Source organism: Heterodontus francisci, chromosome 43, assembly GCF_036365525.1.
Source record: "Heterodontus francisci isolate sHetFra1 chromosome 43, sHetFra1.hap1, whole genome shotgun sequence".
Taxonomy (NCBI): Eukaryota; Metazoa; Chordata; class Chondrichthyes; order Heterodontiformes; family Heterodontidae; genus Heterodontus; species Heterodontus francisci.
Genome location: NC_090413.1, coordinates 30,780,630 through 30,808,162, shown reverse-complemented (window position 1 = coordinate 30,808,162; position 27,533 = coordinate 30,780,630). Strand labels below are relative to the sequence as shown.

Sequence of the window (27,533 nt, the reverse complement as noted above, 5' to 3'; positions counted from 1 at the left end):
CAACACTGTGTACACAAGTATCACCCATAGCAGAATGGGACTGTTCACCCACTAACTTATAAATCTATTTTATACAGTTCCCAAAGCTTTCCACAATGCACATTATTCATTTCCCCCCCATTTTACTGCAACATTAATCCTACATACCCCTCCTTGTTCTCTCCTTCTGTTGTTGGTGCCTCAGTCACTTCAGTAACCTCAGTTTTAATACTGGCCTTCTCTTGCTCATCCAACCAGTCAGAAACTGCCTTCAGTGCCCTCTCTGTATGCGACACCATATTCTGTACCGCTTCCAGCTCCTCTTGAGTTGGGTAGATGGCGGCATGTTTTGCCATCACATGGCGGTCATCATTCACAAATATACGCATGGGACGCTGGAAGGAACACAACAGTGATTGGCTGCAAAGCATTTTCATTTATGGCAGACAGACTATAAACAAGTCACAATAAAATGTCAACATCTGGTCTGAATGATTCAAGTTTCTCCCTTGCAATTAGTTACTAAGAAGAAATTGCACACATTTCAAAACAAGCTGAACAGATGTACCACACTATGTCTCATCCAAAATACAAACCTTACACGATGATGCAGCTATCAGTAATGCCTATAAGGGTCCTGTGTAAAAGGATATAAATCCATTTGGGTATGATTCCATGGTCATCAGCGATATCCAACTGAGGATGCAGCATTTGTGAATCTAGACAGAGACCACCAACAGGCTATTTGACCAGAGATCACAGCTAACCCAGATCCCATCAAATATACACAGTGATTTTGGCAGGCACCGCTGTATATCAATCCAGTGGAGAACTTTAGTTGTTCTATCCTCTCCTAGCCCTAGGGCACTGAAGCATCCCAACAGCTACCCCAGCTGAAACTAACTAACTCAACACTAAGGACCGTTCAGGAAGCTCCCCTCAATGAACTGAGCAATATGGATGCCTAGTTACTCAGTAAAATAAAATCTAAAAAGGCACAAATTCAAAAATCTTGGTGTCCAATACATAACATCCGGGTAGAATGTACTAATCTCAATGTGGCTCTGAAAGCAATTTCCCCTGTTTTTCCCCCACCACCCCACATAGCATCTGATGCTTTACTATTCTCACTTCCACTCCCTCTATTTTTCCAACATGTAGCACTGCAACATGCTACTTGCAAAGTACCAATTAAGTGGCTATTGATATTGTTCTGAAACATGAAAGTAGATCTCTCTTACTCCTTCAGAATCATTCTAGTGTTTGGAAGCTCATTCAGTACAGCAAATGAAGGGAAATTTGTCTCAAACTCAGAATCTATTGCAGAAGGCAGGAGCTGGATGCAAGACAGGTATCAGACACAGATCTGACAGCATAGCCAGGTAAATTTTAGGAAAATTTCTTTATTTTTGCCTTAAATTAATTCAAAGGGCCAAAATGGGACAAATGAAGGAGCAGATTCTATACAATCAATCACATGTACTTCTGTATCACATGCAGTTACAAGAGACACCAAGACTGATCTGGTTGCCACCTATTCATATTACAAGGAGATGGTGAGCTTTTGTGTCTCAAGAGACTCAGAATTAATCTTTGTAGAATACTAGGTAGTAAATGCCATGGAAACAGTAAATGGACCATTACTTTAAGTTCTGAGAGAATAGAACAAGGTGCAATAGGTTCAAAGTAGTACTGATCTCAGGAAGAGGTTCTTCAAAAAAACAGTGATCGACAATTAGAATAGACTTCCAGAGAGTGCAGTTGAGGTGAAAACCCCAGAATCATCCAGAGTGGATGATCAAAAATGGATGGAATGCTCTCATCTGGTGAGTAACCAGGCTTACAGCTGAGCAGAACAACAGGTCTGGTGAAGGCAATACTCCTATTAATCCTGTCATTTTGCTAAGTAAAATGTAAATTAATCAGTTTTTCCAAAATGAAGTAGATTTGAATTTTAAAAAAAAGATTGGAGCACCCTCATACAACCACAAGTTACCTCTTTAATCAGCAAAGCCACATTTAAGACAGCCAAAAAGAATAAATAATTCTCCATACTGCTACACTTACCATTGTGGGTTCAGCCTCCACCCGCTCTACCTTGTGGGGTTTCTTTGGCTTCTTGCGAGACTTCTTTGGCGCTTTGTGAAGTTTTTCCAATGCCCTCAGACGAAAAGATTTCAGCCCCTCCTCAAAGCACAGACAATCGTACCACAGTCGCAGCTCCTCGTATCTATAATCGAACAGATTAATAAGAACCTGCATCTCTCCTCATTCGGCACTGTATAAAAGGGTCTATATTCAAACTGCATCTCCAGTGCAAACCTTTAGATGAACCTCACTGTAAAGCAGACAAGGTTAAACTTATACTGGAAACATAATCCAAACTATCAAGACTTGTCTTGCAGGTCAGTTTGGATGAATTGAATCACCACTATTTTAGAGCTGACTTGTTTGATCAGTACAATCCAAGAGGGTTGAGAAAAATGTTACTGCTTACACTAGAAACGTAAAAAAGGGTCCAATCTGAAGCTCCTCCTCAGCTCAAATACATTCTCTGGTTCTGCTCTTACAGCAATTTCCCAAATGGATTTCCAGGAATCTCCAGCTACGCTTTTGATGCTGTAATGTTATGTTATAGCTCAGCCGTTACACTCCACCAGGCATTGTTAAACCTCAATCCAGCCATGTTTCTACTATCACATTTAGATACAATTTTTCTACTTTTACCATTCCAGTTACACAAATCTACATAGTTTTGGTCACAGATGCATCATGTGCACCAGCTACACAAAGAAAAGACAAACCATAGTACTTCAGGCCTAGGAATTTTGCAAATGGGAAACAAAGCACAATCACTTCAACTTAAGGAAATCCCAGGATCACTTTATGCAGTCAAAATTAAGTTACCCAAAAACAAATTCACCCATCCCACTAAAATACATTTCATCAATTACAAAAGCTTGGGCTGCTGTCCAGCCAAATGAATATGCCAGTATCTCCTCCTGTGGACACCACTGGCATTTTTAAATATTTCCTTGCAACATGGAGCAACTCAACAATACATTCTCCAGGTACTAGGGAAATCCTAGTATAGCAGTTTAACAGCAAACAAAATTGGTCATGAACTTTATCCAACCAACTAGTCACTCCATGCCCCAGCTCATCCCCCTTATTCATGTTTGATTACAGTGGGGTATATAGCAGTTCCACAAAATGAGGACTTACGGGCACGTTACCACCCAGCTTTTAAGAAAAATTTGATCAAGTTTACATTAAGTTTGACAGCAAACATTAAAACAAATGCTTGCAATGTTGAGCTACTAGATTCAGAATATAAACTTAGGTGTCGCAAAGAAGCTCACTGCAAAATTCTAAAAATTTAAATGGACCTAGCACACACACACCACACACAGAGCAATTAATCAGAGCTGAATAACTACTGAAAACAATAAATATAACGAAGTGAGCTTGATGTGAGGCAGAGTATTTTACCATCAAGGCAAATGAACATTTGATATGGGCATGGGAACCTTTAAAGCTATATGCCTCAAGGACAAGAGGCCAGAGTAATTCCTGTCAAGTCCTAAAAGGAGCTTCATGACTAGTAATGATCTCAGTTAACAGCAGTACTAATGGATTTGGAATTAAACACCTGATAAAAGTGGAGTGAAACAGTAACAGCCATGTTGTACACTGCAAATGCAGACTCTTCAGCCCTTAAACGCAAGGTGCTGTGCACAATGTAATCATACCTCCTGCAACATGCAGACAATATCCCAAGGGCACAATATAGTTTGCAATGATTCCTTAAGGCCACACTTCAATTAAGACTGACCATGGGGACAGTGGACAGAGCAATATGACACCCATGACCCCCTCCCTCCAGGTTTCAATACGCTTTAAACAGCTAGTCATGAAACTCAATTGGCAACCTGTGAAACCTAACATTTACCTATCGTAGTCCTGAGGGTACAGGCGCCTGCCACTGCGAATGAGTTCGTCCCAGTACAGGAGCTCCATGTAAGCCTGCCTCTTGTCCCACACTGGCAGTGGTGGTGGCATCAACTTTAGTTTTCTCTTACCACCTTGAGATTTCTTTGAGCCACCACGAACCATAGCCTGCAAGTAAATGTTTATCCTTTCAAACAAGGAAAGCATTCCACCAACTGTAGAATTATTACTGCACTGCAATGTAGGCTCACTTTAATACCTACGGCCACATGGCAACAGGATGCAATAGATAAGTAGGGTTTAAGATAAACTTGGGTGACACCAGTACTCTTTCAGCAAAAAGGTCAACAAAACTACCTTAACTTCGAACCAGCTAAACAATCAAACAAAAAGACTACTAATTGATTATTAGTGAATGAGTCCATATTTAATCTACAGGATCAAAGGAAGGCTAATTGGACAGGAGTGAAAAGCCAGACCAATCCAGACCACGATCTGGTGACCAGCTGGGAAAGTGCAAAGTGACAAGGTTATACTTGGCTGTGATGCCCCACTGTTTTACTGTCTACCAATGTGAACCTTCTCTCACTGAAGTAGAGACTGTCAACACTTAAGAGTAGGCAATGTGATTGAAGGAAAGGAGGAGAATAAAGGGAAATGGCAACTGAGTTGAGCACAAGGGGTTAGGGGTACTGCTCATTGGGAAGATAAACAGGGCCAAGTTGGGCTGAAGGCCTGTTTTGCTGCTGCAATTTTATTAGCAGTGATTTGGTAACTGGTGGGTATAAATCTAAGATGCATCACCAAAAGAACAAAGTTTAAAGGAAGTTTTTCTTTTAAAGTGCAGAAGTGTTAGAACTTAAGAATACGAAGAAATGGTACTGGAAGCAAAATCAATAGTAGCTTTTAAAAGGAAAAGTGGATAAGTATTGGCAGAGACAGGAGAAAGGGACTAAGTAGATAACTCAGCTGATACAACTCTAATGGCTAAATATTCTCACTGAGCTGCAAAATTCTATATCTGTAAAGATGACCTGTGCATCTTCTTGATGAAGGAATGGTTTCTAACACAAGGGATCAAGAAAAGGTAATGCAGGATTTCTCCCCCACCCCCCCCCCCCAAAGATGGGGTCTCATGCTCTAACTAAATATGATCCACACAGATGTACTTCCACTTCCAACAGGTAGCCCTGAACTGCCATCAGTATCAAGAAACCAAGGTCAATTGAGCAACCAACAGTGCCACTCTTCTGAAACTTAAACTCGTCAGCTGCTTCATCTATAGTGGTCAAGTGCGACATCGCATTTTAGGAATCCCTACACAACCTTCAAGCATTAACCTTTTCATTTGCACATGCTAACCCACGTGTGCACCGTCCAATAAAATGGAAACCAGAATGCAGATGAGTTCTTGTTTGTTGGAATGTTGCCCGCAGTTACTTCTGCAAAGCACTCAAGTAACCAACAGTTGAAACTAATTGAGCATAATTTGGGGTTCTGAAGGCTCTCCAACTGAAATTTTACTCCCTTTCACCTTTCAAACAGACACTTTAAAAAAAATTAAATGCTCAACACAAAGATAAGGTTTTTCCTTACCCGTGTTGTTACCTGGCTCCTGTACTATTATTCTACACATTACTCCATCCCTGCCACAGCATTGAAATGGCCCTAATCAGTCACAAATGACATCCTATGTGACTGTGATCATGGTAGACTATTGCTCCTCACCATTCTCCAGGTGAGTGCGACTTGCCTCACTAGTTTCCCTCTTACCTATCCAGTCCTATTAGGCAGTCAAAGAATCTCCTGCAATGGATTCTCTTTCCTTCTCTGCAGTTATCTAGTCTCTCCCACTACCCCCCCACCCCATAAATTCTGCTTCATTCATTCAATCCTGCTTATCGATTACTGAAAAGTAAGCAATTTAATCCATTCATTGCTCCTATTGCATTGCATACAGCACCAGCACTAAATGCAGCAAAACAGCAGACATTTGAGGGATACAAAACTAATCAGAGAATTTATATAGTACAGCACAGGGGATGGCCATTCAGCCCATCAAGTCTGCACCTGCTCTTTCAAAGACCTATCCTGTTAGTCCCACACCCTGCTCTTTCTCCATACCCCTGCAATTATTTTCTCTACGTATTTATCCAATTCCCTTTAGAAGACTACTACTGAATCTGTTTCCACAATATATTCTAAATCCTAACCAACTGATGCATAAAAATATTTTCCCTCAGGTCACCTCTGGTTCTTTTGCCAATCACCTTAAATCTGTGCCCTCTGGTCATCAACCCTTCAAGCACTGGGAACAATTTCTCCTTAAAGGTCAAAACCCATCATGATTTTGAACCCTTCCAACATATCTCCTATTAGCCTTCTCCACTCTAAGAAGAGCAGCCCCAGCTTCTGCAGTCTATCTATGTAACTAATCCCTCATGCCTAGAACCATTCAAGCAAATCCCTTCTTCACCCTCTCCAAAGCCTTCATGTCCTTCCAAGTGTGGTGCCCAGAATGGGACAATACAACAGCTGGGGCCAAAGTAGTGTTTTATGTATGTTCAGCATAACTGAACTGTTTTTAGTACTTTATGTCTCTAATTATAAAACCCAGGATCAACAAGTAATTGAAGAATAAAACCTGACAGACCACCTGGCACTGACCTAGGCACCGGAAACGACAAAGGCACACCCTGCCCAATCAAACCTGCAAAGTCCTCCTCACTAACATCTGGGGACTTGTGCCAAAATTGGGAGAGCTGTCCCAGACTAGTTAAACAGCCTGACACAGTAATCTTCTCAGAATCATACCTTACAGCCAATGTTCCAGAGTCGTCCATCACCATTCCTGGGTATGTCCTGTCCCACTGGCTGGGCAGACCCAGCAGAGGTGGCGGAACAGTGACAGAGGCAGGAGTAAGTGGCCCTGGATCCCATGAAATCTCGCGGCATCAGATCAAACATGGGCAAGGAAACTTCTTGCTGATTACTACCTAACCCCCAAACCTCAGCTGAAGAATCAGTACTCCATGTTAAACAACACTTAGAAGAAGCACTGAGTGTCGCAAGAGCAGAGAATGTACTCTGTATGGTACAACACCAAGAATGTCTCAGTAGCATGACCGTCTGAACTCTAAAGGTCGTATCTGCGAGACTGGACCTGCAGCAGGTGGCAAGAGGACAGAGGGGGGAGAAACCTGCTTGGCCTCACCCTCGCCAATATACCTGTTACATGCGTATCTTTCAATGACAGTATTGGTAGAAATGACCACTACAGTTCCTGTGTACATCAAGCCCCATATTCACACTGAGGACACCCTCCATGCTAAACGGAATAGACTCAGAACAGATCTTGCAGTTCAAAACCAGGCATCCATGAGGTGCTGTGGGCCATCAGCAGCAGCAGAATTGTATTACACTAAAATCTGTAACCTCATGGCCTACCATATCCCTCACTCCATCATGACCATTAAACCAGGGTTGATACCCTGGCTTGATGAGGAGTGTAGGAAAGCATGCCAGGAACAGCAGCAGACATATCTAAAAATGAGATGCCAACCTGGTGAAACTACAACCACATGCATGCTAAACAGAAGCAGCATGCTCCAGACAAAGCTAAATGATTTGACAACCAGTAGATCAGATCAAAGCTCTGCAGTCCTGCCACACCCAGTCATGAATGGTGGCAGACAATTAAACAATAGGAGGAGGACGCTCCACAAACATTCCCATCTTCAACGATGCCACATCAGTACAAAATACAAGGCTGAAGTACCTGCAACCATCTTCAGCCAGAAGTGTTGAGTGGATAATCGATCTCAGCCTCCTCCTGAGGTTCCTAACAACACAGATGCCAGTCTTCAGCCAGTTTGATTCAACCCACTTGATATCAAGAAACAGCTGAAGGTACTTGATACACAAGAACACAATGGGCAGCACAGCGGTTAGCACCGCCGCCTCAGAGCTCCAGCAACCCGGGTTCGGTTCTGGGTACTGCCTGTGCGGAGTTTGCAAGTTCTCCATGACCGCGTGTGTTTCCACCAGGTGCTCCGGTTTCCTCCCACAGCCAAAGACTTGCAGGTTGATAGGTAAATTTCCCCTAGCGTAGGTAGGTGCTAGGAGAATTGAGGGAAGGTGGGGATGTGGTAGGGAATATGGGATTAGTGTAGGATTAGTATAAATGGGTGGTTGATGGTCGGCACAGACTCGGTGGGCCGAAGGGCCTGTTTCAGTGCTCTATCTCTCTAAGCATAGTAAAAGGTAATGGGTCCCAACAGCAACCTGGCTCTGGTGCTGAAGGTCTGTGCTCTAGAACCACCCATGCCCCTAGCCAAGCTGTTCCAATACAGCTACAATATTGGCATTTACCGGACGATGTGAAAAATTTCCCACGTTATGTCCTGTCCATAAAAAGCAGGCCAAATCCAATCCAGCCAATTACCGCCCCTTCAGTCTACTCTCTATCAGCAGCAAAGTGATGGAAAGTCTTGTCAACAGTGCTGTCAGGAAGCACTTACTCAGCAATAACCTGCTCATCAACGCTCAGTTTGGGTTCCACCAGAGCCACTGACCTCATTACAGTCTTGGTCCAAATGTGGACAAAAGAGCTGAATTCCAGAGGTGCTGAGTGACTGCCCTTGACATCAAGGGGCAGAAGGCACCTATTCAAAAGAGATGGGTTGCATTTCAACAGGACTGGGAGCAATGCCCTCGTGAAGGGATTCACTAGTGTGGGTGGGGAGGCAGGGGGTTGGGCACCAGCATATAGAAGAAAAGAGGAGAAGATGCACAAGGTCAGTGCTAAGACAGTACTAGAAAAAGGGAGTAGTGCAGTATTAGAAGAGAGCGGACTGAGAAGGAGAAATGCAAGCACAGGATTACAATGCATGCATGTAAACGCACAAAGTGTGGTGAAAAAGGTTAATGAGCTACAAGAACAGACAGCAGTTTGGGAATAAGATGTAGTGGCAATCACGGAAATCTGGCTTAAAAATGGCGAGGACTGGGTGCTTAATTTACAAGGATAAAAAGTGTCCAGAAAAGATAGAGAAGGAAAAAGGGAGGTGGGGTGACAGTACTGATTAGGGAAGACATTGTAGTGCTGGAGAGGGAGAATGTCCTTGAGGGGGTCAAGGACAGAATCCCATTTGGTTAGAGCTGAGAAGCAAAAAGGGTACAATCACGCTACTAGTAGTAAGAGATAGAGCGGGAAATCAGAGATGTGCAAGAACTAGAGTAGTGATAATAGGGGACTTTAATTACCCAAATATCGGCTGGGATAATTTTAGAGAAAGAGTAAAAATGGGGAGGAATTTCTGCAACACGTTCAGAAGAACTTCCTTGATCAGTATGTTCTAGGCCCAACTAGAAAGGAGGCATTGCTGATCTGGTGCTGGGAAATGAGGTGGGCCAAGTGTCTGTTGGGGCACACTTGGGTAAGAGTGATCACTGTATCATAAAGGTTTAGACCAGCAATGCAGAAAAGCAAGGAATAAAATAAGGTAGAGTGTCTAGACTAGAATTTTAACACGATAAGAAGGGATCTAGCCAGGGTAGAATGGAAACAAAGATTGACAGGAAGCAGTGTATTGGAACAAAGATGGTTGTAGCTGTTGGAGGCCAATCATCTCAGCCCCAGGACATTGTTTCAAGAGTTCCTCAGGGTAGCATCCTAGGCTCAACCATCTTCAGCTGCCTCATCAAGACTCTTCCCTCCAACATAAGGTAACAAGTGGGGATGTTCACTGATGATTGCAGAACGTGTAGTTCCATTCACAACTCCTCAGATACTGAAGCAGTCCGTGCCTGCATGCAGCAAAACCTGGACAACATTCAGGCTTAGGCTGTTAAGTGACAATTAACATTCGTGCCACACAAGTGCCAGACAATGATCATCGCCAAGAGATAAACCCCATCAACATTCTGTGGGATACCATTGATCAGAAACTGAACTGGATCAGCCATATAAATACTGTGATTACAAGAGGAGGTCAGAGGCAAGTAACTCACCACCTGATTCCTCAGAGCCTGTCCACCATCTACAAGGCAGGGGTCTGATGGAATACTCTCCACTTACCTGGATGAGTGCACAAGAAGCTCAACACCATCCAGAACAAAGCAACCCACTTGTTCGGCACCCCATCCACCACCACAAAACATTCACTCCCTCCACCACTGGCGCACAAAGACAGTATGTACCGATTACAAGACACACTGCACCAACTCACCAAGGCTCCTTTAACAGCACCTTCTAAACCTGCGACCTCGACCGCTAAGAATAAGAGCAGCAGGTAGGTGGGACTACTACTACCACCTGCAGGTTCGCCTCTATGTCACACACCATCCTGACCTGGAACTAATTAAAGCTCCTTCACTGTCACTGGGTCAAAATCCTGGAACTCCCTCCTAACAGCACTGTGGGTGAACCTACACCATATGCAGCGGTTCAAGAAGGCAGCTCACCACCACCTTCTCACAGGCAATTAAGGAAGGACAATAAATGCTGTCTTTGCCAGCAACACTCACATCCCATGAATTAATAAAAAGGATCCTTTATACTTTGTTAACCTGACCTGCCAATTTCAAAGATTTGTGCAAACACCTCTGCACTTACTCTCTGCACTCCTTTAAAATTGTACCATTTATTTTGTATTGTATCTCATTTTTGTTATATTTAAGGGGAATTAATTACTAACATTCACCTGCTCAAAGTCCAGATTCTAGATAATCAGAAAACTGGCAAAACAAGACATGCAGTGCTGCAAGTATACTCCATAACAAACACAGCAAGGGCATTATCTCAACAGGAGGATGGCAATTCTAGTGACTTCACAGCAACAAATATGAGAATGGTAGAAATATTGGAGGGGAGATGAGGAAAAATTGTTTCACCCAGAGTGGTGGGAGTCTGAAACTCATTACCTGAAAGGGTAGTTGAGGCAGAAACCCTCAACTCATTCAAAAAGAGTCTGGATATGCACCTCAAGTGCCGTAATCGCAGGGCTACGGACCAAATGCTGTAAAGGGGTATTAGACTGGGTGGATTGTTTTTCAGCCAGCACAGCCAAGAGGCCTCTTTGTGATTCTATGCATAAGACCTTGGCCACAATATTCTGAATCTACACTGATCACAAATAGTGTTAACGGCAATCTAAAATGCATTTCAATTTAAAAGGGATATAAAAGATGTCGGCCTTTCACTTCCAGAGAAAAATGCTTCAAAAAAATTAAAACTGAAAATCTTCAGCTATCATTCTAAAGTACTGACTACCATGTTTTTTCAATGAAATCTCAATCGCAGTAACCCAGAAAAGTGCATTTACAATTGGTACAAATGCTGCTGGCAGACCTCAATGCAATTCTTGCATAAAGGTCTTCTGATTACAAAGCACTAGCAGGTTAGGTTCATTCAGTACTTTTTGTTTTATTTGTTCATGGGATCAGAGTGCTGGCAATGTTGCCATCCCCAATTGCCCTCGAGAAGTATTTGTATCCTTCACACTGTTGTACCATTTGGATAAAACATTTGCACAGAAATAGTTTTACAGCTTTACACACTTTCCCAGCCAATTTTGTGTATGTACTACATGAACAACTGCTTTCTCCTGAGCCCAACAGAGGCTTCACAAGTTGCACTCAGACCTCTCTGTAGTAACTATTCTGAAGAAATTGATGGTAATGCTACATTACAATAGACAGATCCCACATCCAAGTTAACAGAAAAAGATTAGGACAGGCAATTCTAGTGCACTTTTACATACCAGTTGGTTTACTCCAGAATTGATGAAAGTCTAGCAAGACCACATGACATTAGATGGTGAATGGCCGAATTTAGAAAGGGAAAACAAACGGAGCCATGCAGACCAAGGTCAAACATTTCAATCACTGGTCTGTACCAACTTAATGACATCAACTTATTCAGCAATAGTTGTACTTTCAATTTTGGTCGGCAGTAAAGAGAAACATACGAATTAGGAGCAGGAGTAGGCCCCTCAAGCCTGCTCTGCCATTCAATAAGTTCCTGTCTGAACTGATTACTCCACATTTCCACCTACCCCAATAACTTTTCACCCCCTTGCTTATCAAGAATCTATCTACCTCTGCCTTAAAAATATTCAAAGGCCCTGCTTCCACCGTCTTTTGAGGAAGAGAATTCCAAAGACTCACGACCCTCAGAAAAAAATTCTCCTCATCGCTGTCTTAAATGGGCGACTCCTTATTTTTAATATGTGGCCCCTAGTTCTAGGTTCTCCCACAAGGAGAAACATCCTTTCCACATGCACCATGTCAAGGCCCCTCAGGATCTTATATATTTCAATCAAGTCGCCTCTTACTCGTCTGAATTCCAGCGGTACAAGCAGAGCCTGTCCAATCTTTCGTGTAAGACAGTCCGCCCATTCCAAATATTAGTCTAGTAAACCTTCTCTGTACTGCCTCCAACACAAAGAAGAGGGTTCCTGTTCATTATTCCGTAACTCGAGGAAAGTGTATGCGCGAATGGGGGTGCCAGGCGAGATAGTGGCTTTTGCTATTATAGTCAACCACAAAACTTGCTGTCTAGTCTTGCATATAAAGAATACCTCACAAGTTATCAGACTACAGTGGCAAGATGCCAGTTTAGAGATGATTTGAAAAAGGTAGAAGCTAAAAAGACACTACACAAATCTGACTGGTTACCAGTTTTAAATATTCTCATTTTCCATACATTAGCTCATTAAAAAATACTGCAAGTTATCAAATGGTTCAGTTGCCAATGCAAACATTGAGGCGCTATGCTAACCACACAGTCTTAGATTCACTTCTGCACAGCTCCCAGGGCATAGGGGCCAAAAATAATTAATTCACCATGTTTCCTAATCCTGCTTTCCAGCCATCCACAGGAGTGACAGGATGTGTAGGGGAGGAAAATTTTGAGCCAATTTGTGATGCCCCGATGCTAAATGGCTTGCTAATACTCATTGTCTCAGCTCAAATATAAATGGCCACCTGGGTAAAGCACCAGAGGCTAAGAGTACCTGCAGAAGTTATTACAGCACAAGCCACAACCTTCACGTGAGAAATCGTAACAACTGCCACAATATCACTGGGTACTACTGAATTCCAGTTATCTCCCTCAACTCATGAAGTGATGTGAAATCAGGTCTGTTTAATCTGAGCTTCTAGCTAAGTCTACAGGCAGTTCTCTTACGGTGAGGGGAGGGCTCTTACAACATTTTTTACAACTGCAGTTATTCATGAAAACAAATTTCACTCAAAGTAAAGCTTATGATATAAAAGTATAAACAGGATTATTTTATTACTTAAGTGTGCACTTGGTAATTTTCAGATGTGAATGCTTACCGGCTGACTAATGCATGCTACTCCTAAACCCTTTTAATATACACATTTCAGTACAGTTTATGCAGGCAAGGTATAACCGTATAGATGACAGCAAAATGCAAGTCCCATTGGAGGGTTCCACTTACCCAGTAATACCTAACTTTTCTTACCAAGACTCTCAATATTCAGTTAGAGACCCAAAGATTAAAAAAAAACTATTTAGTAGTGTTTGACAGCCATCAAGCGCTAACTAATGTGACAGTGACAAATAAACACACCCACCACCACTGTGCCTTGGCTGTATCTAATGGTTCACGTTTCAGCCAACACTTGAGATACAATACCTGCTGACAGAAAGCAGCAAACATCACCTCTGGAGATGTGATGGTTTAAGTGCCCCCTATCCTATAGGGGGAGACCCAACAGTAAGAATGCAGTCTAAACAAGTATCAATGCAATCAGCAGCACTCGCATTGGATCTGTTGTCTTGATTTAACTGTAATCACGAGGACGACTCATGCGTTTCGCCACTGGGGAGTCAGGAGAGTTCCAGTGGCATGGTAAATGTTAATTGGTTTGAAGTTTAACATACAGCTTATAACTTAGCAAGACCAAGGTGCAATTCTATTTCCAAATCAACCGCTGTGGTTTAAAAAAAAAGGGGCATTTAACAGGAGCCTGCACCATTGCAGAACTGCTTTTGCAAACAGGAGCATGAATCAGAAGTTGAAATTTGAACCAGTGCTGGAGTTATCCTCTAAATCAATTCAAGTTCAGCGTTACTAATTACTTTCAGCACCTTCACTTGCAATATTTTACTGCATGCGCACTAACAGAAGTTTTACTCTCCAAGTAATGAATAACTGAGGTGGTTTGCTCTCAGTTAAAACAGTGTCCCCCACCCCAATTCCATGCAGGGACACAAGTTAACTCAAATGCTACCATTTATGTTCAAACTTCGGCAAGACAATGAAGTGAAAAACACAAAACTTACAAGCTATGTTAGAAGTCAAGAAATGTAATGTATCTCAACAGATTGGATGGAAAAGGGTACGAGACTAGAATAAGTCAGCATGTTTATTAATTCAAGGTATATAAACAAAGGTTGCCTAAATCTATGAGCTCCAACCACCCACCACTATAGCATTCCAGCCCTCCATGACTATTATAGTTTTTAATCCTCAATGCCTAAAACAGTGAATAAAGAATATGTTCCCAGGGTTCTGTCAAAGTCCCTCTGAGCATCTGGACATGTAGATCCAGCTGTGCACCTTCACTTGTAAGGGACATACTCCCTTTCCAATGCCAAGAACTGGAACTGACCTATGAGAATCATCATGAGCAATTCAGAAATTAAAGAGGCTTGTAGCGAAAACAAAGTTGTTTTAATTGGACACTTTAACTTTCATAATAATTGGGAACAGAATAGCTCAAGTCATAAAATCATCGAAATTTCCAGCATGAAAAGAGGTCATTCGGCTCATCGTGTCGACAAGCAGCCATCTAGCCTAATCCAATTTTCCAGCTCTTTATCTGTGACCTTGTTGCAGCACTTCCAAATACCTTTTAAATGTTGTAAGGGTTTCTGCCTCTAACACCCTTTCAGGCAGTGATTTCCAGATCCCTACCAACCTCTAGGTGAAAAAAAAATGTTCTCCCCAAATCCCCTCTAACCTCCTACCTCTTAGCCTAAAATCTATTCCACCAAGGTTATGGAGTCCTCAACCAAAAGATAGGAAGGCTCTTTCTAGACCCCTCAATTTAATACACAAAATTATTTCTCCCCTCAGCTTCCTTTGTTCACAACAACCCCAGCCTATCCCATCTTTCCTCATAACTAAAATTCTCCATTCCAGGCAACATCCTTGTAAACCTCCTCTGTACCCTCTCTACTGCAATCACATCTTTCCTATAGTGTGGTGATCAAAACTGCCCGCAGTACTCCAGCTGTAGCCCAACTAGTGTGCTATACAGTTTCAGCATAACTTTCCAGCTTATATTCTATGCCTTGCCTAATAAAGCCAAGTATCCCGTATGCCTTCTTGACCACCTTCAGGATCTGTGGACACGCTTCCCAAGGTCCCTCTGTTGCTCTACACTTCTCAAAATCCTACCATTTATTGTGTATTCCCGTGCCTTGTTAGCTTTTTTCCCCAAATGCATGACCTCACACTTCTCCAGATTGAACTCCATTTGCCACTGTTCCAGCCACCTGACTAGTCCATTCATATCTTCCTGCAGCCTACAGCTTTCTTCATGGTCAATCACACAGCCAATTTTTGTATTGTCTGCAAACTTCTTAATCATACCCCCTACATTCAAGTCTAAATCACTGATTATATACCACAAAAAGCAAGGGATCTAGTACTGAGCCCTGTGGAAGCACACTGGAAACAGACTTCTAATCACAGACACCCATTGATCATTACCCTTTGCTTCCTGTGCCTGAGCCAATTTTGGATCCAATTTGCCATTTTGCCTTGGATCGCATGGGCTTTTGTTTTTGTGACCAGTCTGCTATGTGGGACCTTCTCAAAAGACTTGCTAAAGTCCATATAGGCAACATCGAATGCACTACCCTCATCAACCCTCCTTGTTACCTACGCAAAAAACTCAATGTTAGTCAGACACTACTTCCCCTCAACAAATCCGTGTTGACTGCCTTTGATTAATGTGTCTTTCTAAATGAATATTTATCCAGTCCCTCAGAATTTTTTTTCCCAATAATTCTCCCACCACCGAGGTTAGGCTGACTGGCCTGTAATTACTTGGTCTATCCCTTTCTTTTTAAATAGCACAACATTAGCCAGAAAGGTAATTTCTTGAGTGCATTCAAGATATTTTTCTGGAGCAATATGTTCTATAACCAACAAAAGGGCAGGCCTTACTAGACTTAGGACTGAGTAATTACCAACAGTAAAGGAACATTTATCTAACAGTGATCATAATACGTTCAAATTCAATGCTAGGTTTGAAAAGGAGATTAAAAACTCAGTAACTAAGTAAGTTTTAGTAAGACTAACTTTAAAGGGATGAAACAGAGACCGACGACAACAAACTGGTCTAAATTGTTACTGCAGATGCTGGAAATCTGAAATAAAAAAAAAATGCTGCAAATACTCAGGTCAATTGCATTGCATCAGATGCTGCCTGGCCTGAATATTTTTACCATTTTCTGTTTTTATTTTTGGTCAAAACTCTTATCAGGTAGAACTACAGATTAATAGCAGGAGATGCTTAAAAACAAATTTAGCTTAATAAAGGATCCATGTATACTCCAAAGGGCAAAGAGCTGTACTTAGCAAACAAAACACAGTCATGGTCGACAAGAGAGGTAAAACATAATATAAAACGAAAGGAAAGATCATATACAAGTACAAAGAACAGTATAAATCCTGGGGACTAGGAAATATATAAAAAAAGCAAAGGGAGACAAAAAAATTTGTAAGAGCTGCAAAATTGGAGTACAAAAAGAAACTGGCAAAGGATAAAGATGAACACAAAAGGTTTTTACAATTATATAAGACAAAAGGATAGACAAGGGTAATATTGCAAATAAAAATAAGGAAATGGCAGACTTTTGAATAATTACTTTGTGTTAATCTTCACTGTAGATAACATACCTCGCATAGCAAGTACTTTATTAATTCTTGGGATTCAAGTGTTGCTCACAAGGCCAGCACTTACAGCCCATCCCTAATTACATTTGAGAAAGTGGCAGTGAGCTGCCTTCCTGAACCGCTGCAGTTTGTTTAGTGTGCATGTACACCCAATGCTGTTAGGGAGTTGCAGGATTTTGATTGAGCGATGAAGAACGGCAATACATTTTCAAGGATAGCTTGATGACTTGGAGGGGAACTTGCAGATGGTGATGTTCCTTTGTGCCTGCTGCCCTTTTTCTTCTAGGCGGTGGAGGTCATGGGTTTTGAAGGTACTGTTGAAGAAGCCTTGGCAAGTTACTGCAGTGCATCTTGTAGATGGTATAGACTGCAGCCATGGTGTGCTGATGGTGGAAGGAGTGAATGTTTAAAGTGGTGGTGGCTGGGGTGCCAATCATCTATCACCCTTTGTTCCCTGTCATTCATCCAATTGTGTCCAGACTGCCACTTTCCCCTTAATTCTATGCGCTTCATAGAAACAGGAGGCGGCTATTTAACCCCTTGAACCTGTTCCAACATTCAATGAGATCTTTGTGTAATCTCTCCTCTTAATTTAACCCTTGGGGATCAGGTATCATTCTGGTAAACCTATGCTGCACACCCTCTAAGGATATATTAATATCCTAAACAAGGTGTGGTGCCCAGAACTGCTCACAGTACTCCAGGTTTGGTCTAACCAGGGCTTTGTATTACTGTAGAATAACTCTTACCCCCTTCTACTCTAGTCCTCTGGATACAAGGCCAACATTCCCAGAGCCATTTTTGATTTTCTGTACCTGTTCATAGCACTTTAATGATCTCTTTAGACCTCCACTGTTTCTAGCTTTTCACCATTTAGAAAGTACCCTGTTCTATCCTTTTCCAGTCCAAAGTGAATGACCTCACATTTCCCTACATTGAAACCCATTTGCCACAGATTTGTCCATTCACTTAATATATCAGAATGTCTGCAATTTTATGCTTTGTTCTACACTGCTTTACAATACCACCTGTTTTTTGTGTCATTGGCAAATCTGGATATGTGGCTTTCTATCCCATCATCTAAATCATTAAGGAATACAGTAAATAGTTGAGGCACCAACACAGATCCTTGTGGGACACCACTAGTCACTAGAAAGGACATAATTGCCCTGCAGAGAGTACAGAGGAGATTTACAAGAAGTCTGGTGGCACAGTGGCGCAGTGGTTAGCACCGCAGCCTCACAGCTCCAGGGACCCGGGTTCGATTCCGGGTACTGCCTGTGTGGAGTTTGCAAGTTCTCCCTGTGTCTGCGTGGGTTTTCTCCGGGTGCTCCAGTTTCCTCCCACAAGCCAAAAGACTTGCAGGTTGATAGGTAAATTGGTCTTTATAAATTGTCACTAGTATAGGTAGGTGGTAGGGAAATATAGGGACAGGTGGGGATGTTTGGTAGGAATATGGGATTAGTGTAGGATTAGTATACATGGGTGGTTGATGGTCGGCACAGACTCGGTGGGCCGAAGGGCCTGTTTCAGTGCTGTATCTCTAATCTAATCTAATCTAATCCTGACAATTTGAGCCTCTGCCATTCAGCCAATATCCTAATCTGGTCAATGTGCCTTCAATTCCATGAGCATCAACTTTAGCTAACAGTCTCAGACTTTAGCAATACCTTCTGGAAGTCCATACATTCATAGACATTCTCCTGCCCACTACCTTAGTCATAAAATTCAATTAGGTTCATCAGGCATGACCTATCCTTTACAAATCCATGCTGACTCTGATCAGCTGAAAAGTTTCAAGGAGCTCAGTCACCCTATCCTTAATTTATATTCTAGTATTTTCCCCGACAACAGATGTTAGGCTAACTGATCCATGATTTCCTGGTTTCCTCCTCTCACTTTTTGCAAATAGCACAGGGTGAGATGTGCAATTTTCCAATCTATAGGAACTGTTTTCCCAAATCAAGAAAACTCGAAGATTACAATTAGGGCATCTGCAATGTTCTCACTTTCTTCCTTTAAAACCCTGGGATGGAAACAATTTGATCCTGGGCATTTGGCACTCTTTAGTGCCATTATTTTCTTCATTACTGTTATTTTGCTTATGTTAATTTTGCTGAGTCCCTTGTTCAATATTAATTTCCTTTGGTTTCCAGCACGACCTCTTCCTCTAGAGTCAGAGTTTTACAGCACAAAAACAGGCCCTTCGGCCCAATGAGCCTATGCCGACCATCAAGCACCCGTCCTAACTAATCCCATTTCCCCACGTGGCCTGTAGCCTTTATGTCATGGCGTTTCAAGTGCTCGAATGTCGTAAGTGCTCCTGTCTCTACCACTCCTTCAGGCACTGTGTTCTAGATTCCAGCCACCCTCTGGGTGAAAAAATTCCTCAGCTCCCCTCTAAACCTCCTGCCCCTTACCTTAAATCTATGCCCCGTAGTTATTGACCTCTCCGCTAAGGAAAAAAGTTTTTCCTATCTATCCTATCAATGCCCCTCATAATTTTGTACACCTCAATCAGGTCCCCCCTCAGCCTTCTCTAAGGAAAACAACAGTAGCCCATCCAGTCTCTCTTCATAGCTGAAATGCTCCAGCCCAGGCAACATCCTGGTGAATCTCCTCTACTGTAAATACTGATCCAAAATAGTTATACAACGTGTATGCCATCTCCTTATTTTCAGTGACAATATCACATCAGTTTACAAGGGGTCCACATTGCTCCTGACCACCTGCTTTTTCCTAATAATTGTAAAATCATTGTATTAATTTTCATATCCTTTGCAAGTTTCTTTTCATACTTTTTTGTAGCTTACTATCTGCTTTGTAATCCTTTGCTGTTCTGTTTATTTTTCTCATTTCTAGCATCTGTGCTTTTCTTTTTCAATGCTTTTTCTTTTAGTTTCACATTGCCTCTTACCTCTTTAGTTGTTCATTTTCTTAATAAGCTCCCTGTATGGCACTTTGTCGAATGCCTTCCAAAAGTACACATACATACACACTGTCCCTGCCCCCCCCCTATATACTGCACTACTTTGATCAACCTTCGCAGTTACCTCAAAGAATTTAATAGTTAGTCAGATATAAATTACCTTAACAAATCCATGCTGGCTCTCCTAGATTAACTGATGTATTTCCAAATGAAAGTTTAATTGATCTAATAATGGTTTTTAATAAATTCCTCACCATGATGTTAGCCTGACTGGCCTAGTTTCCTGGTTTATCCCTCTCCCCTTTCTCGAGAAGCAGTATAACACTAGCAACCTTCCAGAGAATTGTTACAGCACAGAAGGAGGCCATTCGACCCATCATGGCTGCACCAGCTCGCCAAGTGAACAATTCATTTAGTGCCATTGCCTCGTCTTCTCCCCATAACCCACAGCAGTACTACCACTGTATCCACTGAGGACTGAAAGATTGGCGAAAAGCTAGGAACAGTGGCGATCCAAAGAGATTCAGCAGTCCATGTACGCTAATTACTAAAATGTAGTAGTCAAGTACAAAAATTAATCTAACAGGCTAATGTAATGCTTGCCTTCATAATTAAAGGGCTGGAATATAATGGGAGAAAGTTTTTCTAAAACTATACAAAACCCTGCTTTGACCACATCAGGAGTACTGTGTACAGTTTTGGGCACTGCACCTTAGAAACGATATATTGGCCTTGGAAGGAGTGCAGATTCACCAAAACGTTATGAAGGCTCTAATGGTTAGATTATAAGGAGAGATTACATAAACTAAGCTTGCATTAGATGAAATAATAAAGGTTATGTATGGGTGATTTGATTTAGGTTTTCTGGATTCATAAAGAATTGATAGGATACAGATAAACCTTTTCCACTGGTGGGGGAACCTACAACAAGGAGATATGGCCTTAAAAATCAGGCCATTAAGGAGAAAGGGTGGTAGTAGTGTACAACACTCTCCTACAAAAAGCTCAACCAATAATTTGAAGTTTGAGAACAATGAATTTTTGCTAGTCTAGTGGTTAAAATTATATTAAGCCAATGCAGGTGAATGAAGCGAAGATATTTATCAGCCATGAATTGCCTACTCCTGTTCCTAGGAGTACAAGAGACAAATCAATTGGTCATCCGGAGTCCTCTTCAATCAAATCTAGGCTCGATTAGTGCATAGCTCCCCTCTATACAAACAAAGCACCCACCATTTTTATAGTAACAAAGCAGAGATTTTTAAAAAGTGCAAACATCTCTGGAGAGCCAAGTTTATAGGCTGAATTTTACCAGCCCCCTGGCCCCAATGCTCTCCCGCTGCCGGGGAAGTTTCCCAGTGGCAGGCAGGAGGTGGGGCGGGTTGTGAATTGGCTGCACGCTCCATGGAGGCAGGCAGCCAGTTTGCATATAAAAGGCCCAATTTGGGGCCATTAAGTGGGGCCACCCAGATTTTGCTAGCGGAGTGTAGCCCCCTGCCGTGTGGGAAGGCCGCAAGCTTCATGGAGATGACCTCCCTGCGGCAACTGTTTTGGGGGGAGGGGGTGGTGGTTTTGGAACCAGAGGTTCCATGGCCAAGAGAGGGCCATGGGCAGGAAAGGAAGCCTCCGCAGCCCCAATAACCACCCCCCCCCACCCCTCGGAGATCTTTCTCCTTCGATTGGTGTGGCCTTCCACCCTCGGCCGCCTAGATTTTTTAATTTGAACTTACCTCAGAGAGGCTCCAGGTCTCCCGATGGCACTGCTGAGGCTTCACAGCTGCTGGCCCCAATTGTGCTATCAGAAATTAGGAGCCCGCCTCCTGTAAAATCACCAAGCCGGTTCTGCTACCAGCGAGTGTGGGTTTCAGACCATCCATTGTGTCCCAAAGCCCACTGGAAAATCCAGCCCGATTTTTCAATAGGATGAGTACCCTTCTTCAGAACTTTTCTGAAAGCAAATTTTTGTTTTTTTAAAAAGCCATGGAGGAAATAGCAGAAGCGCTGAGGATCATCTTCAAATCCTCACTAGAAGGGCGGCACAGTGGCGCAGTGGTTAGCACCGCAGCCTCACAGCTCCAGGGACCCGGGTTCGATTCCGGGTACTGCCTGTGTGGAGTTTGCAAGTTCTCCCTGTGTCTGCGTGGGTTTTCTCCGGGTGCTCCGGTTTCCTCCCACAAGCCAAAAGACTTGCAGGTTGATAGGTAAATTGGCCATTATAAATTGTCACTAGTATAGGTAGGTGGTAGGGAAATATAGGGACAGGTGGGGATGTTTGGTAGGAATATGGGATTAGTGTAGGATTAGTATAAATGGGTGGTTGATGTTCGGCACAGACTCGGTGGGCCGAAGGGCCTGTTTCAGTGCTGTATCTCTAATCTAATCTAATATAGGTGAGATACCAGATGATTGGAGGTCTGCGAATGTTGAACCATTGTTTAAAAAGGGTGTGAGGGATAAACCAGGTAATTATAGGCCAGTCAGTCTGACCTCGGTGGTGGGTAAATTGTTAGAATCTATTCTGAGGGACAGGAGAAACTGTAACTTAGAAAAGCACGGATTAATCAGGGATAGTCAGCATTGATTTGTTAGGGGAAGGTCATGTCTTACTAACTTAATTGAGTTTTTTGAGGAAGTAACAAGGAGGATTGATGAGGATAGTGCAGTGGATGTGGTTTACATGGATTTTAGTAAGGCATTTGACAAGATCCCACATGGCAGACTGATCAGTAAAATGAAAGCCCATGGGATACAGGGGAAGGTGGCAGGTTGAATCCAGAATTAGCTCAGGGACAGGAGACAAAGGGTAGTCGACAGATGTTTTTGCAAATGGAAAGCTGTTTCCAGTGGTGTTCCACAGGGCTCAATGTTGGGTCCCTTGCTGTTTGCAGTATATATTAAATGATTTGGACTTAAATGTGGGAGGCATGATCGGGAAATTTACAGATGACACAAAAATTGGCCGTGTAGTTGATAGTGAAGAGGAAAGTCGTGGACTCCAGAATAATATCAATGGCTTGGTTGTGTGGGCAGAAGAGTGGCAAATGGAATTCAATCCAGAGAAGTGTGAGGTATTGCATTTAGGGAGAGCAAATAAAGCGAGGGGATACATAATAAACGGGAGGATATTGAGAGGGGGAGAAGTAGTAAGAGACCTTGTGTGCACATCCACACGTCCCTGAAGGTGGCAGGACAGGTAGATAGAGTGAAGACATATGGATTGTTTTCCTTTATTGGCCGAAGTACAGAGTACAAGAGCAGAGATGTGATGCTGGAACTGTATAAAACACTGGTTAGGCCGCAGCTGGAGTACTGCGCAGAGTTCTGGTCACCACATTACAGAAAGGACATAATTGCCCTGCAGAGAGTACAGAGGAGATTTACAAGAATGTTGCCAGGGCTTCAAGGTTACAGCTACGAGGAAAGATTGGATAGGCTAGGGTTGTTTTCCCTGGAACTGAGGAGTGACTTGTTTGGGGTGTACAAAATTATGAAGGGCCTAGATAAAGTGGACAGGAAGGATCTGCTTCCCTTGGCGGGGAGGTAAGTTACCAGGGGACATAGATTTAAGGTGACTGGTGGAAGGATTAGAAGGGATATGAGGGGAAACCTTTTCACCCAGCGGATGGTGGGTGTCTGGAATTCGCAGCCAGGAATGGCGGTGGAGGCATAGATCCTCACCGTAACCTGGCTACGGACCAGGTGCTGGAAGGTGGGATTAGTTTGGGCAGCTTAGAGGCCTGCTTTAGGTCAGGAAAAAGAACCCAACCTGAATCACAGCAGACCTGAGTCAGACCAGGCCTGAGTCCCTCCAATTTCGCCCGGAGCCCGACCACTACTCAACCCAACCACCCCTTTACTTACCTTCCTGACACCGAGCCTGCAAGAAGCGGCAGCACATGTGCGATGACATCACTCACTCACTGCACAGACTCAGTTTCATCCCGAACAGCTCAAGTAAGTTTTTTATTTTTAATACTTACCAGCAGAGCACTTACCCTGTGTGCCCAGCCCAACCAGAGCCCAAAAGCCGGCCCCGGAAGATGGGCCCGACCCCGACATATGTCGTCAGGTAGCAGGCCTCTAGTTTATTCGGCTGGCACAGACATGGTGGGCTGAATGGCCTCCTTCTGTGCTGTACTTTTTCTATGGTTCTCTGAACTTAAAATCTAAACTATTCATTTTCACTACAATAACACAAGAAATAAGAGTAGACCACATGGCCCACCCAGCCTGCTCCACCATTCACTACGATCGTGGCTTAGGCTTCCATTCCACTTTCCTGCCCACTTGCCATATTCCTCAATTCCCTGAGAGACCAAAAGAATCTGTCTATCCCAGTCTTAAATGTATTCAACGATGGAACATCCACAATCCTCTGTGGTAGAGAATTCCAAACAACCCTTTGAGTGAAGTAATTTCTCATCGCTAATCCTGAGCATTTACAGCTTTTCCCATTGTTGTTTCAGAACTTTAGGGCGGCACAGTGGCGCAGTGGTTAGCACCGCAGCCTCACAGCTCCAGCGACCCGGGTTCAATTCTGGGTACTGCCTGTGTGGAGTTTGCAAGTTCTCCCAGTGTCTGCATGGGTTTCCTCCGGGTGCTCCGGTTTCCTCCCATATGCCAAAGACTTGCAGGTTGATAGGTAAATTGGCCATTATAAATTGTCCCTAGTATAGGTAGGTGGTAGGGAAAGATAGGAGCAGGTGGGGATGTGGTAGGAATATGGAATTAGTGTAGGATTAGTATATAAATGGGTGGTTAATGGTCAGCACAGACTCGGTGGGCCAAAGGGCCTGTTTCAGTGCTGTATCTCTAAACTAAACTAAACTTTTGTTTTATTACCATTTGCATACAATGACTGAATGTCAAATTTCAGTTTCTGATTCAGGATTCCACCTGATGTGGAATATTTCCTTCAAGAAATATACAACAGCGTCTGTCAGCGTTATTCACATCGTGTGAACGAGCAGGTAAAACAGAACAGGAGTAGGACATTCAGCCTGTCTAGCCTGTTCCACCATTCAATTAGATCATGGCTTAGTTCTACCTCAACTCCATTCCCCTGCCTTTGCTCCATATCCCTTGATACCTTTACCCATTTCCAATAACCAGAACCACTGGCTTAACAGAGACTGAATATATTAGATTGTGTTATGGAAGATCTTTTAAATTAAGTTCCAACCGAATCATGAAAACCATGACTCGTGGCCCAACTTATGAAGTATTTAAGGGGCACAGCACACCATCTTTGAAGGCAGTAGGATAAGTTAATAGGTCTGTTTAAAAAAAAAGCATATAGGATCCATGGCTTCATAAATGGTCAGAGCTCAAAACAAAGATGTTATCCTGAACTTACATAAATCTTTGGCTAGACCTCAGTCGAGGCATAGTGTCCAATTCTGGGCACCATGGTTTAGGAAGGATGTTAAGGCCTTGGGAGAGGGTGCAGAGAAGATTTACTAGAATTATTCCAGAGATGCCAGACTTCTGTTTATGGGTAAAGAATGGAGAAACTGGGATTATTCCCCTCAGAATAGAGCAGATTAAGGGGAGGTTAAATAAGTGCTCAGAATTACAAAGGTTTTGATAGAGAAACTGCTTCCACTGGCAGAGGGGAGGTAGGTCAGTAACCAAAGGGCACAGATTTAAAAGGACCAGAGGGGAGATGAGAAGAATTTTTATATACAGCGAGTTATGATGACCAGGAATGCACTATCTAAAAGGTGATGGAAGCTGATACAACTTAAATACTCGAAAATAAAAAATTTGTAGGGCGATGGGTAAAGAGAACTAATTGAATAGCTCTTTCAAAGATCGGGTTCAGGCACGAAGGGCCGAAATGGCCCCACTTACTACTGTATGATTCTAAGCCGCAGGTAGGCGCTCAGACCGATGCTTATGTCCTGTCAGTACCAGGAGTGAGATGTCCTGCAACAGAGTGAAGAGCCCACGTGAATCAGCTCGATATGACGCCATTTACAGAGGACTAAAGGGGGCGAGGCCAGCCGCTGTAGCTCCGCCCCCTGCCCGGACCTTCGGACCGCCCTGCGCGGCTCCCCTCCCCCCTCCGCCATTTTGAGCGCGGTCGCTCGCCGCCTCATGGTGCGGGAGGGGGAAGGGAAGGCGCATCAGATTTAAACCGGCGGGTTGACGCCAATCCGGTCACGGAAGGGTTTCCACTCCACTACCCCTACAACCTCACCCCCGCAAAAGGCCCCACTCCTTCCCCTCCCCGCTCGCCTCTACCCCGGTTCCTAGGCCGCGAGTGACGCACTTCAGGCAGTCGGCGCGGGGTTCAGCGGCAAACGCGCGGATTTCTCTACCCGACGGTTAAGGGAACCTAGAGCTCCGCTCTGGGCCTGCCAACCCCGGGCCTCGCTATTGCTCAGCTTTCCCTTCCCCTGGCTCGGCTCAATCACTCACCCTCGCCTACTCCCGGCCGCACACTCGATGGGGTAAAGGACAAAAAGGCTCACGTGACCCTGTGCCGCCAACGGATCTCTTTTATGGACTCTGGTACGCATGCGTAGCTGCGGCGCCGGCTCGCTTACCCCGCCCACCGATTCTGGGGAATCATTCAAACCCACCAATCAAAGGGGGCCAAATCAGCAGGCGGGGCAAATCACGCCACGCCCCCAGTACGTTTAACGTCAGCCCAGGCTGCATTTTGGGTAGTGTAGTTCTTTGGTTGTAACCATTGAAACAATAGGAAGGTTGCAGTGCAGCCTATTTACTGCATGCTAGCCTGTCAACCAGCTAGACAAGACTGAAAGAATTGCAACACTAGTTTCAAATAAATTGCACTTTCCCTCACTCCCGGTTAAAGAGGAATCGAAAAACGTTTCCAAATTACAAGTAGCTTTGTGAGGATAAATAGTGAAAGATTGGCGAATTGGTAGCATTCATAGTTATTCGGAAGTATTGTAAACTATGAGGAGGAAAACAATAGACTTCAAGAGGACATAGAGAGGCAGGTGGAATGGGCAGGCAGGTGGCAGATAAAAGTTAACGTAGTGACGTGAATAGATTCTAGAAGCTGGTGCTGTTCACCTTGCAGAAGAGAATCAGAATCACAGAATAATACAGTGCAGAAGAGGCCCTTCGAGTCTGCACCGATGCATTAAAGACACCTGACCTGTCTACCTAATCCCATTTGCCAGCACTTGGCCCATAGCCTTGAATGTTATGACGGGCCAAGTGCTCATCCAGGTACTTTTTAAAGGATGTGAGGCAACCTGCCTCTACCACCATCCCAGGCAGGGCATTCCAGACCGTCACCACCCTCTGGGTAAAACAGTTCTTCCTCAAATCCCCCTTAAACCTCCCGCCCCTCACCTTAAACATGTGACCCCTCGTAACTGACCCTTCAACTAAGGGGAACAGCTGTTCCGTATTCACCCTGTCCATGCCCCTCATAATCTTCTACACCTCAATCAGGTCACACCCCTCAATCTTCTCTGCTCCAGTGAAAACAACCCAAGCCTATCCAACCTCTCTTCATAGCTTAAATGTTCCATCCCAGGCAACATCCTGGTGAATCGCCTCTGCACCCCATCCAATGCAATCACATCCTTCCTATAATGTGGCGACCAGAATTGCACACAGTACTCCAGCTGTGGCCTTACCAAAGTTCTGTACAACTCCAACATGACCTCCCTACTTTTGTAATCTATGCCTCGATTGATAAAGGCAAGTGTCCCATATGCCTTTTTCACCACCCTATTAACCTGCCC

At 43.5% G+C, this 27,533-nt stretch overlaps 1 protein-coding gene across 6 annotated transcripts in view; it reads right to left on the bottom strand.

Annotated features, from left to right (window-relative positions):
• Window positions 1–26,306, bottom strand: part of ilf3b (interleukin enhancer binding factor 3b) — a 74,060-nt gene extending 47,754 nt beyond the window's left edge. For 5 of the 6 annotated variants that reach the window (XR_010970968.1, XM_068021351.1, XM_068021352.1 and 2 more), the window contains exons 1-4: window positions 26,224–26,306; window positions 3,932–4,098; window positions 2,047–2,209; window positions 148–374 (exon numbers count right to left, since the gene is read on the bottom strand). Coding sequence is in view for 5 of the 6 variants with exons in the window: in XM_068021351.1 (XP_067877452.1) it covers window positions 148–374; window positions 2,047–2,209; window positions 3,932–4,095 (554 nt within the window). In the remaining variant the exon portion in view is untranslated. The remainder of the gene's footprint in view (window positions 1–147; window positions 375–2,046; window positions 2,210–3,931; window positions 4,099–26,223) is intronic. The other variant, XM_068021356.1, reaches the window with a different exon arrangement.
• Window positions 26,307–27,533: the final 1,227 nt, after the last annotated feature.